This window comes from Tauraco erythrolophus, chromosome 7 (genome assembly GCF_009769465.1).
Source record: "Tauraco erythrolophus isolate bTauEry1 chromosome 7, bTauEry1.pri, whole genome shotgun sequence".
In the NCBI taxonomy this organism is placed as follows: Eukaryota; Metazoa; Chordata; class Aves; order Musophagiformes; family Musophagidae; genus Tauraco; species Tauraco erythrolophus.
In genome coordinates, this window is record NC_141471.1 from 33,880,385 (window position 1) to 33,900,402 (window position 20,018).

Here is a 20,018-nt window from a genome sequence, read left to right on the forward strand (position 1 = left end):
TATGGTACAGGCCAACACAACTGAAATTCATCTCTGCTCACCTTCTTCTGTTGAAAGATGTTTTTGGTATTACAGTAATGCTTATGGATCCAGCTGTAGAATACTTAAACACTTTAATGGTCAATATGCACAAGATAATGTAATCTTGGAGCAACACCTAGGTCCAACTAAGAGAGTAAAGAAACTACTTGATGTACTGAGTCAGTCTTAAAATATAAAACAATATATAAAATAAGGAAACAGAACAACATTAAGTTCTCAAATTTAACATCCAGTTTGCCTTAGGCTTTTCATTGAACTGAAGAGGTAAACATGTCTGACAAGAGGCAATACATGGACTCTACAAGGTACTGCAAAATAATCAGCAAGTGTTAGCTTTATGAACAAGGAAACAGATCTCTCCCAAAGACTAAGCCTGAGGCACACAAGGTATGCACTGAAGCAGCAAAAAAGAACTGAATTTAGGTGTATAAAGGCAAAGATGCTTTTCATCTATGTAATACTTTGGTTTAACTCTTGTGTTGATGTCCTGGTTTCAGCTGGGACAGAGTTAGTTCTTTTTAGCAGCTAGAAGAGCTCTGTGTTCTGGTTTTAGCCTGGAATTTGTTATGAGAAGAATGTTGACAGCACGCTGAAGTTTGTAGTTCGCACTGAGGTTTCAAGGACTTTTCAGCTGCCATGTTTTTGCCAGTGTGCAGGAACACAACAGGCTGGGGGGGAGCATGGCCGGGACAAAGGGTCTACAACTCCCCTTATGGTTTGAACTTAAGACTTAAGATTGAGGGCCAAACTGGCCAATGAACTAGCCTGTCTCATGTTATGTCATGCCCAGTATAAAGATGAGAGCTAACTGGAAAGGACCTTCGCTCTTTTGGGGCTCTCACTCTCAGAGTGCTCTCTCTCATTCTCCTTTCAGGCCTCTCACTCGTCCAGGATTGCAGTGTCGGGACTTACCTGTTTCGGGATCGTCAGTCCAGGACAGGCCTTGGTCAAGGGGTGTGTGCAATTACACTGTGTATCAACTTGTTTGTACATCTTGTTATCATTATACGTATGTATATATTCATATAGTCATAGTAGTAGTAGTAGTATTACATTGAGCTATCTCAACCAGGGATCTTCTTCCCTTTTTCCCCTTTAATCTTCTTTCCATCCCCTGGGGGGGAGTGAGCTGGACGTGTGGAGTGTAGTTGCTGGCCGACAACTGAGAAAGTAAGAATAGTTTTAAAGATGTACGACATCACCTAAACTGCTAAAAGCCGAATCCAAAAACTCTAAACATGTGAACCTTCAAAAGATTTTTTCCATACTCAAACTGCAAATACAAGACTCACTTCCGTCGATTAATGCATAATTCCAGTGGTTGTTTCAAAAGACAAGAATTAAAAAGCTACAAGTTGCAACTTCACTCTTCAGACTAAAATAATTCTAAAATACTTACTTTTCCTGACTGCAATCTCTGAATTCTTGAATCACATACTTTAATAACATATAATCTAACTGTTTATTTGATTTTTTATAGTGTTGATATCTGAAAGTAAAACCAAACAAGATTAAGCAATGCAGATGAGTAATTAACTCTTGTTCTGAAATGCTCTAAAAGTATACAAATGACATACCACATACAAAAAACAACAGCTTAAAGAAAAGGGTTTTTTTTACAGTTTCATATCTTACTGATGAAACTGAACAAGAGATATTTTCTCCTTCCTTTTTCAGATCAACTGGTAACTGACCTACCCACTAATACCTAAAGTATTAATGAAATTTGGAACCCCAGTCAGGCAAGTTTCAATTCAGTGGAAGTATACATCTAACCAATTAGTCTATATTAAAAAAAAAAAAAAAAGGGGAAAAGAACCTGTTTTTCAACACATACGAAGATTCCAGTTTTAACAATTTATTTTTTTTTAATGACAAAGTATCTTCCAAATTTTTTGAATGTTCTTCAGAGATCATGCTGGCAAATGCATTTCATATTTTGTAACACAATACAGTACTAACCATCTCCTGCTGTATCTAGAGATCGAAGATATTGCAGTTCTTCACTTGCTTTATCTTTCACTGCTTCCAACTCTCCTACATTATCACTTAATTTAATAATATTCATAAAGGCCTCATAGTTACAGTTGGAATCACGAATCTGCAATAGAAAATTTTACAGCATCGATAATGCAAAACACATAAAAGCAGATGATGTGATTTTTCATTAAATGACCTCTTTTGACACAGCACTGCAAAGTGGCATTTTGAAAATATTTTGATGCTTCTTAGCCCTCCTCTGGATACTAAAATGGTATGTGGACCAAGGAAGAGGAAGCATGCATGCAGTCAAAACCTATTTCACATCATCATTTTCTGTTTTCAGGAAGCACAAGAAAGCTAACATGGAAAGCGGTGTCAACCTACTTATAAAATCTTGTCCAAACACTCAATTCACCACCTTCTGCTATTACCTTAGCTAAGTAAGCAGAAACTGGGGAGACCCACTGAAAAGGCTTCAGCTTTGCCAAGGTCCCTTGCAAGTGTACATGCTCCAAACGTAATGGCTTCTTAAAATACAGAATTACAAAAAGAATCAAAACATCCTACATGAAATTTAACCTACTTCAGAAAAAAAAAAAATGACTGAAATTAACATCCTCTCTAAAACCCTAATTCAGATACTCCTTGTAAATACTATTAAGCTACTTCATACATACTATTTTCCAGCATTGGCACAGGTTGAACCCGCTGTGGGAGTCAAAGGAATTCGTGCAAGTGAAGCAAGCCTCCTGTGCTGCAGATATCACTGGAAACTGTGTTATGAATGCAGCATGGAGGCTGGCAGCTTACAGAATGTGCATGCAGGTGCAGAGGGTTGAGTTCTAGTGCTGTCTTTACTGTTTGAAGCCAAAAAAACATCACTTCATCCACATCCTCCATAAATGCTCATTTTGATATGCTAATGTAGCACTTGGTCTCTACTGCAGAAGTGCACTGATATGAGTGCACAAGCAGAGAATGAAGAATGGACACCTTCAACCAAAGTTAGTGGGAAATCTTCCTAGAAATCTGCTTTTAAAAAACAAAAGTACTTGAACTTCACAACATTCTGTAAAAATGTGAATTTCACAGTGAAGAGACAAGTTTGAATTAACTTCTAATTTATATTGAAGCTTGCATTTTATTGCAGAGAATAAGAATTGAACTAAGGTGTGCCTAGAAACATGGGAAATACACTTCTCGTTTTCAGAAATCAAGTCTTTTTCATTGAAATCTGATTTTATGTCAAAGGTTTCAAAATGAACGGAATTAGAGTCATCGCTACTTTGACCTTAATTTCTGCAACAATCTTCATTTCATAAGACTTGGTGTTAAATTTTTGAAGGCATTTATTCTTCCTTATCTTTCCCCCAGCACATTTACTTCCTCATCTCAGAAAGGCAATTACGAAAATTAATATTTGGGACATCACCATCATAACAGAAAGCTTTACCAAGAAACCTCAGAATTCTATCTTTGGATGCAGTCGGGGGCCAGTGCTCAGTAAATAAAGAATGAGGCCAAGTTACAAATAAAGAACACCGCGTAGGAGGAAAGGGGAAACAAAAATTGAAAAGCTGGTCCATATGAGCAGCAGTACTTTCTCATATCAAAGCCAGGCTCCTGTAGAAAAGCAGCATGCAAAGCTTTTACATAAAATGGAGGTGGCTGGAGTGACTGAAACATTGTACAGGTACACTTGAGTTCATTCCATACATAAGAATCTTTACTGTTTAACTCTGAGGGTGTTTTCAGCGTAGTACTAAATGTAGACTCTGACACTAAAATATATGGAAGTGCAGAGAGAATGTGGGGAAAGGAAAAAAAAAAAAACTTGACTCATGACCTACAAAGGACTATAAGAGTAAGTTTCAACTTGTTTTGCAAAAATACTGAAGTAAAGACTTGGTTTCTTCCCACTCAGTTAAATTATTAAGAGATTACCACAAATATCCCTAAAAACCCACCCTGAGCTTCCTAAGCAGAGGGGAAAAAAAAAAAAAATCTTACTACTTTTAATTCTGGAGGCCTCTTAAGCTTAAAGGACACTGAAAAAGGGTCAAGGAAAAAAAAACTTCCGAGGTTACTGCCATACTTCCTAACAGCTAAGTAAACAGCGAGAGGACTCGCTTTACACTTTGCCATACACCTGTCCTTAGCCAGCCAACTTTTGCTGAATAACCACATCACAGAGTAAAGATAATACAGATAAGAGTGTGTATGCGTGTGTGTATACACATATATATTTATTATATAAAAAAAAAAATTTGGTACAGCAGCAAGAAGTTCACTATCTCTGCCAATACATTCATTGGTAACTTTTCTACTAGATACCTATCTGTCGCGATTACAGGAAACCACGACTAAAGCTTTATATGAACATATTCTGGAAATATCATTCCTTTTAAACATAATAAGTCTTACCATCCATATGACATACTGATTAATATAATCAGGATCACTGAGCTGGTTATTAATGGAAGAAGAATTCCTCGGGAGAGGATTTCCTGAAAAACAAATATAATAAATAATTTTATACATTTATCCATAAAGCTAATACAACTGCAACAATTTAAAAATCACAAATAAAAAACGTGTAACTACAAGAAAACATTCAAAAGGCACTAGCACATTCCCTTCCAATTAAAAGTATAAGATATTAATATCTCAAGAAAAAACGACCTCCATTATATCATGCTTTCTAATGTTGCTAGAGTTAAAAGAAACTTCAAAAACGTTTCACACAACTGTTCTCTGCTATTAAATAGTTTTCAAGATTGTATTGAATTTTAAATAACCTAATATTAAATGAGATTAGTTTACAAAATAAAGTAAGAAGAGCAGCTCAGATCTAAAATTTTTGATGGCACTAAACCAAAGAATGGGATAGCTTCTAGAGTCCACACCTACCCTGAACAAAGTTATCGCATGATCTTGTTCTGGAAGTCTCCAGGAGGTAGCATATATACAGTAAAACCTCACACAGATCCCTTAGGAATCCTAGGGAGGGAGAACAAAATAAAGAGAACGAAATACATCAAAAACCTCACAAAACCCAAAAAAACCCTCAGCACAATTTCCTATTATGTTGTTTCACATCTTATACCATAAAAACCAACCGATAAATCCTTAAATGAAATTCAATATATAGTCATATATATTCTTATAGTCCAAGTATCACGCTAACACCTTTCAGACCAATATAGCAGCATTGATGTAAACTTGAGACACATCTAGGGTCTCAAAACCAAGACAAAAGAAAGTCAAATTCCAAGAACCCAAAAAACTCCAATGTATTTTCCACATTTAACACATACAAGGGCTTTTTCCTCCTCCTTCACATTTGTTTGCCCAAAAAGATAATTTATTTTTATAATGAAGACTATGGATTAGCAATAAGGAAGTCAGCTCTAACAAAAAAAGCAGTAACAATCTGCAAAGCCATCCCTGCCCCTCAGAAAATATATTTCTACCTTAAAAATCTTCCAGTGAAAAGACGAATAGCTACATTTGTACCTAATGATAGCACACCTTTAAAAGTCGCGGTGCTAAGATTTCAGTGTATTTCATATTGTTAACACAATTGTTAGTATTTTAATTTAGTCTGCTATATATACTGAAATAACTTCAGAAGATAATATTGAGAGACCTTCTTCATCTTTGGGAGAAGTGCAGACTAGATCACGACAGCTTCTTTTTCCATTTCAACTTCAACCTCAAAGAATGTATCTACAAGTTCCTCAGCTTGATCTATACAAAAGAAAATAAAAAATAAACATACTTTTTTGTAAAGATCAGAAACTTGAGAGTAAACTTGAATTATAAAATAAAGCTAATTATATTCACACATGTAAGATACCTGCCGTACTCAGAGTTAAAGTAAAAAATATTTAGATCATTAGATTACCTTTCATCTGATCGCCTTTCTCTGCTATCTTTGCTGAGCTTTTCTGAAAACTCGAAGATGAGTGCCAAAGTCATCAACAAGTCGTGTTGTGAAATAAGGCCTGCCAGTCTGTTTCCGTTGACCTATCAGAAAGAATATCCATGAAAATTAATTATTTTAGCCTGAATACAAGGAGCAATAATAAATTTCTACTTCTCCTTCATCGCTGCCAAGAAACACACTGATAGTAAACATGGCAAAGCAAAGAAGTAATCAGTCTCCTAACCACCGAGTCACTGAAACAAAAAAATATTGTAAAACACCCCTCTCGTACACACATTAATATTTATGCTTTATTTACTTTAAGGTCAACATTAATATCTGGAAATAGTGTTCGATTCATGGAGATTGTCAAATATCTGTAAAAACCCTGATATAAACAGTTATTGAGCATCTACAACCTAAAACTAAAATACTCCCCAGGTCTCTTCCAGTCATACTTTCTGTCCTTCTGGAAGGCACCTAAATAGAAGAATTTTCGTCTGAACTTGCAGTATATGCATGAGTGAGAAAACATACGTTTTCTTTGAACTACAAGCAATCTCGTATTATCAACAACTGATTCCAGAGCCTATATGAGAGGTTGGTAGTGCGAATCTCAACAATGCACATAGATTTGCGTCAGAAAATAGTCACTGTTAGATTTGCATAAAACCATTTCATTAGTCGTATGAAAAAGATATACTTTGCTATAGCAGAACCCTTCTACACCAGTTCATTTTTGTGTTATTCCCTCACCTGCTCTTATTTCCCCTCAAAAGAGATAAAAGAATAAGGAACTCAGAGAGGGAAGTCTGCAAATCTTTGTGTGGAAATAAGTGAGCTGCACTTCACCATCTGCCACAATCAACAAATCCCAGAAATACACTAGGTGGCAGCCTTACATCATTATTTCAAACACACAACATTCAAGCCGGGAGGGGGAAAGGGGGGGAAACCACACACACCAAACCCTGTGCTTGATTCTGTTCAATGAAGTAGCTTCACCAAATTGACAAAACCACCACAGCTGGCAGCCAGGTCCATTTCATGTAAGTAACAGGATTCCTTGCTGTCATGTTTTCAGTATTTCCAACACTGTTTCCTAGGAATTCTGTATTTCACAATCAATTAAGATTTCCTTATAATGAATTTTTCTTAAGATTAAACCTAGCTCTCCATCTTTGACCTTTCTTGCCAGAAAAGCACACCGACTTGCATTTTCAAGTCAAAAGAGCAAAGGGATAACACACCTCAAAACCACAAAGAATTTTATCATACTGAGGTGACCCACAATCTCTTCTGAAACGGGTAACAACAGCACAGTGAGATAAATATCTGAAATCATTACTTAATAAAGAAGCTGGATATAAAGGTACGTGGTATCTTGGCTAAGAAATCCACATACTAAGAAGATAAGAATTTCCCAGCCAAGTTCCCTGATTTCCTGCTACTTGATTAAGCAACAGCAGAAAAACATGGGACCATTACAAACTATCCATTTGTTCTGAACCAAATAACTATTTTTTAAAAAGGATTACATGTGACATCATTTTGTTCCCTAGATTACTACTCCTTTGAAAATGTTCATGTGTTCTTACATACTGAAGAGCAAGACCACTTTTAAAAGTGATCTGATCTGATACAGATACTTGAGTGGAAGGCTTTCAAGATTGACTTACGTTGGGAAACATAAAAGCCCTGCATATGAGGTGGTGATGATTCATGCAGCTCAATGCTTAAGTTGCAGAAAACAGCTACTCAGTAATTTTAGACATTAATCAAAATTTTGAAAAGGCTATTTTGCAAAAGACCATGACTACAAGCATTATCTCTGATCATTCCTTAAGGATCAGCAAAAGACTGTAGTTCTTAGATTATGATCCCCAAATTTTACATGTTCTTTCTGCAGATGCAAAGAATTAGGCCAATAGATAAACTTTATCATTTATCTACTACCACACAACCCACAGAGGTATCTGTACTTGCTTAGACAGTGTATTGATGTAAACACAAATAATCCTACCTGGCAGAAAACTGAACAAGTGCATACTGCAGAGCCTGCCTGATTTCCAGCAAGAAACGATTCATCATCACTTAGTGTGTAATACCAATACTGCACATAGTCTTCTCCGGTAGGAAACTGGATTACCTGAAATTGGAAAAGAAGAAAATGAAAGCTGAACTAAAGACAACAAAAATATAAACAGCTTTTTGTGGCTGATAATGCAACAGTAGTCTTCTAAAGGTTAACACAGTGAACCATACTTGCCCTACCATCATGAACTGTGAGTGAAACAACATAATACACATACTGAACCTCTCTCTCATATTGGTTTACATGCATTCACACCACGATGGTTGAGAAACTTTAATACCAGAAAACAGACTCAAACATTGCCAAATATCCTGGGCCTCCTCAATGTTTTTTTCACTTACCACTCTCAAATATGAAAAATTCCTCAACTTCTATTTATCTCTCAACTACTTAGATATTACAGTCAGTACTTGCAAAAATGAAATAACTTAGAGTCCCTGGTTAGAACTTACCTGTTGCAAAGGCTCATCAATTATATTTGCACCTGTCAGTCTTCTGTCAATCTTAATAGGTCTGGCTTCACGTTTCATTTCTTCTATGCACTTCAAAAAGAATAGGAAGTATAACTTTGCAGGTTTGGCTAAAATTAAAATCAGCTCTAGTGTTCATGATATCTGTGTACTTCCAGTAACAAATTTACACAACATTTTCCCTGTTATTCTACAGTAGATAAAATATAATCTTAGAATTATAGAATGGTTCGGATTAGAAGGGACTGTTAATGGTCATCTTAGTTCAACCCTCCTACAATGAGCTGGGACATCTTTAACTAGATCAGGTTGCTCTGAGTCCTGTCTAACCTGACCTTGAACGCTTCCAGGGATGGAGCATCTACAACCTCTCTGGGCAACAATAATATCTGTAATTTTCACTATATAGTAAATAATGAGGTGAGGAACTAACCTGAAAACCTACTTCTTGCTTACTGTAAAGGAGCAAGGTTGCTAAAATACTAGATCAGAAGGAAATAAAACTCAAATAGTTATAAAAGGAGGGAGGTGAGACAACAGCAGCACAAGGTAGTCTGTGGGCAGAACTCCAGTTCCATATTTGATCATAAACTTTTTGTGCAACCTCAGGCAGGTAACTGTTCAGCTGGTTTGTTTTGTTTTTTTTTTCTTCTCAGTTTCTTTATCCATCTGATGACACCAAGTTGTGTGGTGTTGTGGACACGCTGGAGGGAAGGGATGCCATCCAGAGGGACCTTGACAGGCTGGAGAGATGGGCCTGTGAGAACCTCATGAAGTTCACAAGGCCAAGTGCAAGGTCCTGCACGTGGGTCGGGGCAATACCAAGCACAAGCACAGGCTGGGAGGAGAATGGATTGAGAGCAGCCCTGAGGAAAAGGACTTGGGAGTGCTGGTGAATGAAAAACTCAACATGAGCCGGCAAGGTGCGCCGGCAGCCCAGAAAGCCAACCATATCCTGGGCTGTATCAAAAGGAGCGTGGCCAGCAGGTTGAGGGAAGTGATTCTGCCCCTCTACTCAGCTCTCGTGAGACCCCACCTGAAATACTGTGTTCAGCTCTGGAGTCCCCAACACAAGAAGGACATGGAGCTACTAGAACGAGTCCAGAGGAGGGCCACGAAGATGATAAGAGGGCTGGAGCACCTCTGCTACGAAGACAGTCTGAGAGAGGTTGGGGCTGTTCAGCCTGGAGAAGAGAAGGCTCCGGGGTGATATTATAGCAGCTTTCCAGTACCTAAAGGGGGCCTACAGGAAAGCTGGAGAGGGACTTTTTACAAGGGTGTGTAGCGATAGGACAAGGGGCAATGGATTTAAACTGAAAGAGGGCAGATTAGGTTAGATACAACAAAGAAATTCTTTACATTGAGGGTGGTGAGGTACTGGAACAGGTTGCTCAGAGAAGTTGTGGATGCCCCATCCCTGGAGGTGTTCAAGGCCAGGTTGGATGAGGCTTTGGGCAACCTGGTGTAGTGGAGGATTTCCCTGCCCATGGCAGGGGGTTGGAACTAGAAGATCTTTGAGGTCCCTTCCAACCCTAACCATTCTATGATTCTATGATCTTGGTTTATTCAATATGCCAGAAGAGAAATCACTCTTTTTCACCATTGCTACTTGACAGATGAGTCTTTAAAAGTAATTGATGAGGGGGTAAAAAATTGTTTTATAGGACTTGCAACTCAGAGCCATTAACTCCAGGAATTAAGCAACATACTGAAAAAGAATACCCCTTATCAGTGCTTCTCTCAATGGACTAATATAGTGTCTTTCTACAAACTTAGGATGAAATCTGGAATAACCCCTTTATTTCACAGAAAGAATAATGCAACAGTCTACACTATTGTTCAAAAAAAAAAATCCAGTTATTTTACTCTTCTATCTAGTGAGAAAGTTATGACTAGCAGAAACACAGAACTGCCAAAAACCATAACGAAAAAACTATAAACTCATGTTCAGTGTTTGCATTCTACATGACTGTCCTTAAGTATCTCTCATACACTTAACGATACACAGCTGTGTTATCTTACAGAGCCAGTACATTATGGCATCATCAAGTACATTCCTGACACCGAAGTTTTATAAAACAGACTTCCAAAAGGAAAAGCAAGTCTAATCCTAATTTGTAAACGTCCCTGTATGTACGCAAGCAAAAAAAAATAGCAGAAAGGTAAATAATCTTCCATCAAACTTACATAATTATTTCTCCTTAATGTGAAGCATTCAATATATATTTACTAATAAGTATAATAAGTAGCAACCAAGGAAACCTATCTGCACCAAATCCTGTGTCGCAACTTAGAGTCTCATACATTCTACACATTATTGTCATCCACAATTTTGGTGCTCTGAATTATAACTAATTTCTTAAAAAGTCAAGCATCTGAACATTCATCTTGGCCTAAAAAAAAAAAAATCCCCAAACAACAACAATAAAAAAAACAAACAAACAAACAAAAAAAAAAACCAATAAAACTCTGATTGCCTTTGGAGAAGAGTTTCTTAAAAAGAACCTAAATCATCAGATTTCTTCTCAAAATACAGTATCACAAAGAATTTAATACTGAGGTTAATTCAGTTTGTACTTGGTTCATGGAAGAAGCATAACCTATACACTTAGCCACTTGAAACAACATTCATTGTTCAAGACCACTTAGGGCCACAATGGTTTCAAACATGAAAACAACTTCGAGTTAAAAATACTACTTTTTAGTAAAGATCAAGTCAGCCAGAAATTTAATACAGAAACGGCAATACAACCCCAAGCCAACCACACATTTGTTTTGATTAGGATTCATTTCTCATCTCTTCTTGCACTACTACTGAAAAAGCTCAGCTAAACTAGTTAATGTTATTTTAATGCAGCAGCAAAAAAAAAAATACAAAATACTATTGTAGAAGATACACAGATTTTAGATGGAGAACAACTTCACACAGCATTTGGTAAGCCAGATAAAAATAATACTTTCATACTACAAAAATTAAATCCAGAGGTTAGTCAGACAGGTCAGTTGAGAAAAGTGATGTGTCAATAAACCAAGCTCAAATTGGAAGTCAAACTAGTGAATTTGCAAGAATTATGGAAAAAAAATCCCCCATTTTATTCTTTTAGAAAGCAAACAGAGAGCATACATATGTAATGAGCTCGAAGTAGTAACATTAACATAAAAAAAGCTTCAGCAATGTAGAATTTAAAAGACAGAAAAACTTCTTGTAAATCTGCTCTCAAAACACAACACACCAGCAACATTCCACAATACACATATTATAAACACTAAAGTCTATTGCACCAAGAACCTTAGTCCCCTGAAATGAGGTTTCGTTAATGGAACAGAATCATTATTTGATTGCTGACTTGCCATTTTCCGGCCTTAAACTTCACATTTTTTATTTGGACCAATGACTTGACTTTACGGTTTAGAACACACTGAAGTGGCAGATTTATCTCAACAGAGGACAAAGAGACTTAAGCGAAAAGACCACTTAAACAACTGAGAACCAGTCACACAGTAAGTTCTGTGATTAGAAACACACCGCTGAATCACAAAATAAATTTCTTTTTATGTGCTACTGATAAGAAAGTTGAACGCATCCCTTTTCAAAGACATCATGAAGTGTAGTGACCTGACAGCTAAGAAAGGGCAGGATGTTTCAGTCAAAGTTTTCATTCCTATGAGCACAAACACTCAGGCCAAGATACATCTAAATTTCTGAGCTGCCAAGATATATTAGTTCATAAACCAGGAATTCCTAGAAATTCTACCTCTTGGCTATTAGAATTTCTTCTGTACTACACAGATGTAGATTTATCCAATTAGGAACTCTGAATTTAGGCTCATCAACCAAATGCTGTGTCTGTTAACAATTCAGAAAAAAAAGAAAAGAGTGAAAAGGGGATTCCCACTGCTGCTCCACATTTATGTATGCATTTCCAGTGTTATTGCTGGTCTTAAAGACAGTCAAAGATAACTCCTCCATCCCTGAAGTACTGTAAGTTATAGACTTTATTAACAGTTTAATCTTCTTAGGCAAGCAACTTTCTGACCACAAACAATCAAAAGTATCATATCTGGAGAGACTACAGATCCAGTGACAGAAGATCCTAAACAGTCATGCCAATCTTCCAAGAAAAAGCAAGAAGGAGCTACACTACCTCCGAACAAAAAAAACACCACCACAAGGAGTCTAGAAGAAATGTTTAGTACTTCTGTCACAGATAATATTAGCCAGTTACGTCTACCTCCTTTCTCAAAATAAAGCCAGAAAACAATACTTGAAACGAACTTTCCATAAATGCTTAAAAAGCTTGTATTTCAAAAAGGAAAAATCTTGCATTTCACTTCCACATTGCAGCTGACTCAAAACATAAGAACAGGCTCTCTAACCTTGAAAAACTGATTGTTAGTGTTACTCTAATTTTCAAAGTTATAAAACCTGATCTAGAAGTTAAGACCAGTAAACTCTCCTTACCTTAGGGATCCCAACTGATGTACAAGGAAGAAACGAATGTTCACACTGCTCAAGGTATTTTTCTGAGTTGCTTTTTCCAAATAAAAGAGTAACCACGAAACCCCTAAAATGGAAAAAGACAGACCAGTTAGAACAATAGTCATCTTTTCCTCTTCTTCTAGAAAATATTTCACAGTAAGTTATAAAATGACAATATATGCTAATTCTCACTGTTCACTCTCCTAGTACAGTGCTCTTTCACAGTGTAGCATGCTGCCCAAAATAACTGCCACAATACTGAGTATGAAGTTTCTCAGTCTTCTCTTATCAGTCTTGCTGTATTCCTATCACACAGTGGATCTATATAGCACAGTCTATACCACACAGTCTACTGCATGAGAAGAACCTGTGAAAGAGGGGTACATAGATAAGCTGCTCTGGCAGTACTGATACAAAGATTCTTTTACTTCAACACTATGAAGAAATATACTCTGTAGACATACATTTAGGCCACTGCATTGTGGCATAAGCCACAAAAACACAAAACAGGAAGAAACTGATGTAGTAAGTGTAGTACGTAACTACCAACTGCTTATGTTTAAACAAGAAGTAAAAAAATTTCAACTGGGAACTCATTTTAAGCTGGAACGAAAAAAAAAAAAAAAACAAAAAAAAAAAACCCACAGTAGTCCTGACAAGCTGCATAAGAACAGAGTCCAGGAAAAAGTCTAGGGGGTAAGTGAAGTCAAACACAAGGTGTTGGGATTTTTTGGGGTTGTGATTTTTCTTTAGGGTGTTAATTTTTGGGTTTTTTTGGGGGGGTTTGCTGTTATTTTGTTTTTAATTAATTCAGCATATAAAATCTAAATAGATGCACTCCTGGACCATTTAGTGCATTATATAAGAAATTCATTATCTTCTTCCCCCACAATTCTACAATGATATTTAAATTATGACTTACAGTTAAGCAGAACAGCAGTTAATTTTATTATTATTTTCTTTATATAATGAAGGCATAAGGGAAAAACCAACCATTACTTACATTACCAACCTTGCTACAACAGCAATAATTTACTTACAGCTTATGACATAAGGGCACAAAAACACATAAAGCTGGTTTTACTAAGTAATAGATGAAAACCTAAAGGCTGTGCCAATTACAGCATAACCAAAGTATGTGGCCTTTGAAAAGTCAAGCATTAAAACAAGCATTAAAAAAAAGAGAACATGAAGTTACTGCTGCTCAGACTAGCCTTGGCATGACTAAGCACGCGTAGCTTTTAACATAAATTTCAAAGCATTCATTCTAAAGGCCAGCTGGCCAATATTTGTGACCACAGGAAGTCACTATTAATATAGATTGCTGTTGCTTTTATATGATTAGAATAAAATTCTTAACCAAAGTAAAATACGCCATTTGAAGGTCTTAATTCCCAAACTGGGAACCATTCTTTTTAAGTACTCCAGAGGCTCAGTAATTCAGAAGCAGAGATCCGGTCATTTATACTTGAACAACTCCAAAAAAAAAAAGCACTACACAAAATTATTATCAATAACTTGATAATGCCTAAGAAAATTTCACTTGATAATTCGGTTCTCTTACAGCCATCTTTACATGTACTTTCTCCATATAAGGACAAAAAATAAAAGCAGGTTTAATTACTCTTCTGTTCCAGAAATTTCCAGACAGCTTTAAAATCATAACAACAATGGTTCTAGTAGCATCATAATTCAGTTTAAGGACCAAAACTTGCTTAGAAAAAAATTCAGTATTAGTTTCACATTGCCTAAAAGTTAACTAACGTTTTGGTTTGGGAAGGGAGGTGTTTTGCTGGGGTTTTTTTTAATTATTAAACAGTTTGGGGTTTCTTTTTATTACCTACCACTTTCCTATTAGAAACCTCAGTCTTCATTTAAAGAAAACAGTATCCCCAAACTGTGGGGTTTTTTTTGTCAAAAACCAGTTTTAATGTCAAACATGTATTAGCAACTTGGCAGGGGTGGGTCGGGAGGGAAGAGGTCCTTCCTTTCTTTTATTCAAAAGGATTGATATTTTGTAAATAACTAGCTATAGATTATACTTCTGTTTTCTCTCAAATGTTTTGACATTTCTAAAGTTAATGACTTATTAAAAATACTAATATGCTACCAAAATAATTGAAGTATATGCTCCTTTTCCTAGATGCCTCTAAGGATTTTCATTTTTAAGCTAGAAATGCTAGAAGCTTCTGCCTCTACAGCAGAAACAGATTTTAATCTCTAATTTAAAATCTTGTGCGCATTAGAGAGGTATAGATTGCCTGATCATTTGATGCAAATGCTCATCTAATTCATCAAGAGGATATTCAGCACAGTAAGTGAGAAATCATTTTAGTCTTTTCTCTAAATGAATAGAGCAGGAAAAGATTGTATTTTACTTAATTTTTTGTTGTTAAGTTTTTCCAAAAGCTATTGGAAGACCAACTTTTCAGAGGGACAGATTTAACAACAGAACAAAGGTGACAGAAAAATGAAGTCTACAGATTTACCATTCTATCCAGTCTGAAAAGTAACAGCCTTAGCTAAATGCTTCATGAAAGTCAAAAAGCAGCTTCAGAACAGTTCCTGATTTGGTCAGCAGTCAGAATCATCAGTGTAGGCAGCCAGTCACATACGTATGGATGCGATAAACTATCAATAATTACATTTTTTTGACAATACAGCAAATTCCTTTAAACAGCAAAGCAACTGACAGTCCAAGAAATTTCAGTTCTCACAGCTCTGGAAGCCTAAGGCTGTTGGCAGAGCCACAATTCACATTGTTTCTAGTCTACTTCCTTAAGATTGAAAAAGGTAAAGAAGAGAGTAATACAAGAAATATACATGGTACAAAGAACAAGCAGACAGTAAGACAGGTCCAGCATTGAGGTTAAGGGGTTTGCACCAATATTTGAAGTAGAGGCAAAAAATATTTCATTAACACCTTATAATAGTCTTGGCTACAGAGGTTAAAAACAAGGTATCTTTTGCCTCCTGCTTTTGGTGGAAAGCGCTCAGTTCCCTAAGCCATGTGTTACCAGTTCTCAAATTGAAGACGCATGTACTATAAAACAGAAAAAAGCTACTATTTTATAAATCAGCCTTGAAGCAAAACAAATCTAAATGAAGACAGCTTCTGATTTAAAGCTTTTATTCACACACACAACTGGTTTCAGTATCCTTCCATGCACACAGCAGTACACTTACTTCAAGCTATCTGTGCGAGAAAAACAGTTAAGAGTAAATCAAAAAGAAATTATTAAATAGCATGTAACGGAAGTGAAACTGATGACCAGATCAGTTATGTTGATACAGCCATGGTATCCACATTGTCTTCCTTCACAACTCACTGGCACATACTTTAAACATTTAGGTCAATACTAAGGGTGCAACCGGCTACGATTCAACACTTTCTTTTGTTAGAAGTGCAAAACAGGACAGAAGTGAACTCCGGGCTAATGGAAGTCAGAAACTATGGATACAGGTCACTGTTTGTGAGCAAGTATAAAAAGTTTGAAAACTGCGTGACAAATTGGGCAAGAACTCCAATTTTCAACATAAAGTTCTACCACAAAAATCCATGTCCAAAACTGTTATTTTGCTCCGGATAAGGGTACAGTAAGTATTAAGGAAAATATTATAATCATGAACCAAAACTACATTTTATATTCTTAATTTACGTAAATGATCTTATGACATATAATTGCACTCACAAATCTGTATGCTGAATGTTAAAATTTAAACTAGGTGTGTGCCTACGTTTAGCCTGTATCTGGGGCTAAAAAATAGCCAGCTGTTCTATTACCTAATGATCTCTGCTCACTCGGAGTGGAATCAGGACAAGGAAGGAAGACCTATGGGTTACCTATTTAGTAATTAAAATAAAATTAAAAGGAAAATAGTAATGATAGTAATAATATATATAGACAAGTGATGCACAGTGCAGCTGCTCACCAACCCTTGACCAATGTCTAGCCCATTCCTGGCCAGCAATCCCAGAGTGCGAAAGTCCCAAAACTGCAATCCCGGGGCAGGGGCGGGGAGAGGGAGAGAGAGAGAAGACCTTGGGAGCAGAATGACAGGTGAAACTCTCCAGGGACAGTGACCGTCAAGGAAGAGAGGAAAGCAAGAGCAAGCCCGTCTCCCACAAAGTTTCCAATTTATAGTGAGCATGACATTACATAGTATGGAATACCCATTTGCCAATTTAGGTGTCAGTCACCCTGGCCATGCTCCCTCAGGTTCTTGGACATCTGGGTCATTATCAAAAATAAGTTGAAAAGTTCTTGAGCACTACAGATACCTGCTGGCTACATAATAAAACAAAGTGTCTTATCAATTTTGTTATCACTGAATTGGGTGCTGCAGCCTTTTTAAAAATGCAGCTTACTTTAGAAATGTAGCTTCTCTGAACAGAAAATTGATTCTGTGATTCCATCCCAGTGAAATCAAGACAGTTTCAGATTAACAGTGTAAAAAAGGGCTAGATCACAGCTTTAGCCAAGAAGATGTATATGTTAAAGTAATGAAGTAAATGACATTCTAGCTGGCAAGGCTGAGACTTCATATCTATCTACGTAAGTAAACACACAACAGGAAGACGTATATAAATTCTGCTTTAACAGATACACTCCACAAGATTAATTTTTTCTTAAGTAGATCAATGTTCACAGACTAGCTACAAAATGAACCAAGCAGCAAAAGAATCACAGCAAAGAGGTATCAGAGCTGACTTGAGAACCAGTGAGCTCAGGCGTCAGAGGCAGCCTCACAGAGGCAAACTGTAGCTGACCTCAGACACACTCCATGAGAGACTGCTTCGACTGTTAGCTTTGAAAGCCAAGCAAACTGAAATTGAGCAAGAAGGAAGGATCATCTTTTAAGAATATTATATCCCACATTATTTTTCATACTGCAAACACTAAGGAAGTGGTAATTACAAACGGTAAATGGACAAACTCTTGCCCTTTGGACGAACTCTGTCTTTTGCCCTGGACAAACAACCAGCAAAATATAAATGTATCAAGACAAAAGCATTCACTTAAATGTTAGTTTTACTGTAACTGAATCCTCGTTCTAGTAGACTGACTATTCTGCTTTCTCAGAGATGGAATTCCAAGTTTAATACAGCTAAAACCCATGCGTAGCCACTCTAATTCTAGCCACTAACTCTATTCATTTTTTGATGAGACATACAGGAATATACACACATTCTGCACTGTATCCAATAAGAAATATAAAGGGTGTTTCAAAGGAAGGCAAAAAAGTATTAAAGATAGCCCAAGCACCCCATTAGAAGCCAAGCAGGTCTTGGAGAGCCTAGAAATGGTTACTGTCCTGTAGATTAATCTCATGAATGAGAAATATCCCACTAACACATTCAGACTTCACATTAACATAGAAGTTTTAATGATTACAAGGCAGACATCATAATCTACAATGTAATAATGGTGCTAACATACTATAAAAACTTCACCTGTTTGCTCCTTCCTGTCTACAGATAAGTATGAAACATCCTACAGCTGCTGAACCGATCTACTTGTTCAAGATGTAGCAAGATGTATAACATTTCCACACACCCAGGAAAACACCCACTCACTTTCCTCATGAATGAAGAATCTTGGACAGGAAAATTAGACTGTGATAAGGAAAGGGGACATAATTACTTAGAAAGTACCTACCAAAAGAATAGACAAGGGAATAGAAAGTATGAACTCAAGTTAACACTGGTTTTATGTGAGTATTTGTCCTCCACTCATTATAAATAGCTACTTTTTTTTTTAAATCAGAAATTATTTTTTTTTTGCTTAGGCAAAGGTAGCACAGGCACTATTCAATAGCAGAAAAAAAATATTTTGACAAAATTGAGATTTCAAGAAAAAAAACTTGGCTCAAAGAGCTGCTCAAATGTGGAAATATTCATTACATACAAGTCGCTTTAGATTTTCAGAGCAAACGATTTGCTAATATACACATTAAAATTTTCCTTCCATAGTAAATTATACACAACATTAAGTAGTATACTTACCCACCCACAAAGCAGAGGATATAAAATGCAAAGTAAAATATAGCGAAGGGTCCAAAAGTTACTAGAAAAAGCACAACGCCAAGACTTCCCCATCCCCATATGGAAAGACTGGTCTGTAAACAAGAACACATAGAAAAGGAATAATTAATACGATATTTGTACAACTTTAAGTCTCCAAAGCAATATTTTTAGCTTTCTACAAAGCTTGATACATTTTAACTAGATACAAAGTAAGTTTTCCTTAATGAAATAAAAGTTATCTTAATTTTTTAAAAGTTATATTGTGGGCTAGTAGTCCAGTTTACCCAACATCAGAGCATTTTTCTTTCAAATATTATTACTCATATCTCACTTCAGATGCAGCTATCATCCCTTAAAGTGTCATTTCTTTTCTTCTCTATTCTTATTTCGTGCTTTTCTGTTTCTTGAGTTCTCCTTTTCCCCCCCTGTGAAATTCTCCACTACTTCCAAGAAAAATGCAGGTTTTGTAGCAGAACAGGGAGAGATTAATATAACCTCATTTTACACAACTAGATGTGTAATTTTCCACAGCAAGCAACACCATATCTTCCCTACATCAAAGCGGCTGCAAGACCAAAAAAGCATCCCTTTCTCCAGTCATCACACACAAGTCAGCAGGTGCACCAAATATTTGGTGCAAGTTTATGTTTACTCTTCCCTTTAAATAAAAGACAGGGAAACTTAAGAAACTAATTACTTCTTCCAACCATTCTTACCACAGAAATCATGAACACTCAAACAATTTTTTGAAAAATCTAAATACAATTCTGTTTTAAAATCAGGAAATTTAATATATAAAAAGAGAGAACCCAGATTAACGTTTTCTCCAGGCAGGCATTATCATGTTCCTAGAAGAGATCTGGCTTAGCAGGCAGGACTCACACTTCAGCAGTGGAGGGAGACAAGGGTTGTTTGGAAAGCCCATGGTGCAGCTAAAGTCAACCTCAAAAGCATCTGTGGGGCTGGTGGGATTTGGGGGCTGATGGCTTACA

The 20,018-nt window shown here is 36.5% G+C and overlaps 1 protein-coding gene across 1 annotated transcript in view; it reads right to left on the reverse strand.

The window, feature by feature from the left end:
- SNX13 (sorting nexin 13) overlaps positions 1-20,018 on the reverse strand; it is a 66,812-nt gene that overhangs the window by 28,960 nt on the left and 17,834 nt on the right. The window contains 17 exon segments of the mRNA XM_086614224.1: positions 1,442-1,498; positions 1,500-1,531; positions 2,005-2,143; positions 4,450-4,499; positions 4,502-4,542; positions 4,948-4,990; positions 4,993-5,025; positions 5,675-5,716; positions 5,719-5,775; positions 5,933-5,965; positions 5,968-6,031; positions 6,033-6,054; positions 7,977-8,032; positions 8,034-8,102; positions 8,501-8,590; positions 12,981-13,083; positions 19,006-19,118. Coding sequence (XP_086470350.1) covers positions 1,442-1,498; positions 1,500-1,531; positions 2,005-2,143; positions 4,450-4,499; positions 4,502-4,542; positions 4,948-4,990; positions 4,993-5,025; positions 5,675-5,716; positions 5,719-5,775; positions 5,933-5,965; positions 5,968-6,031; positions 6,033-6,054; positions 7,977-8,032; positions 8,034-8,102; positions 8,501-8,590; positions 12,981-13,083; positions 19,006-19,118 — 1,044 coding nt within the window.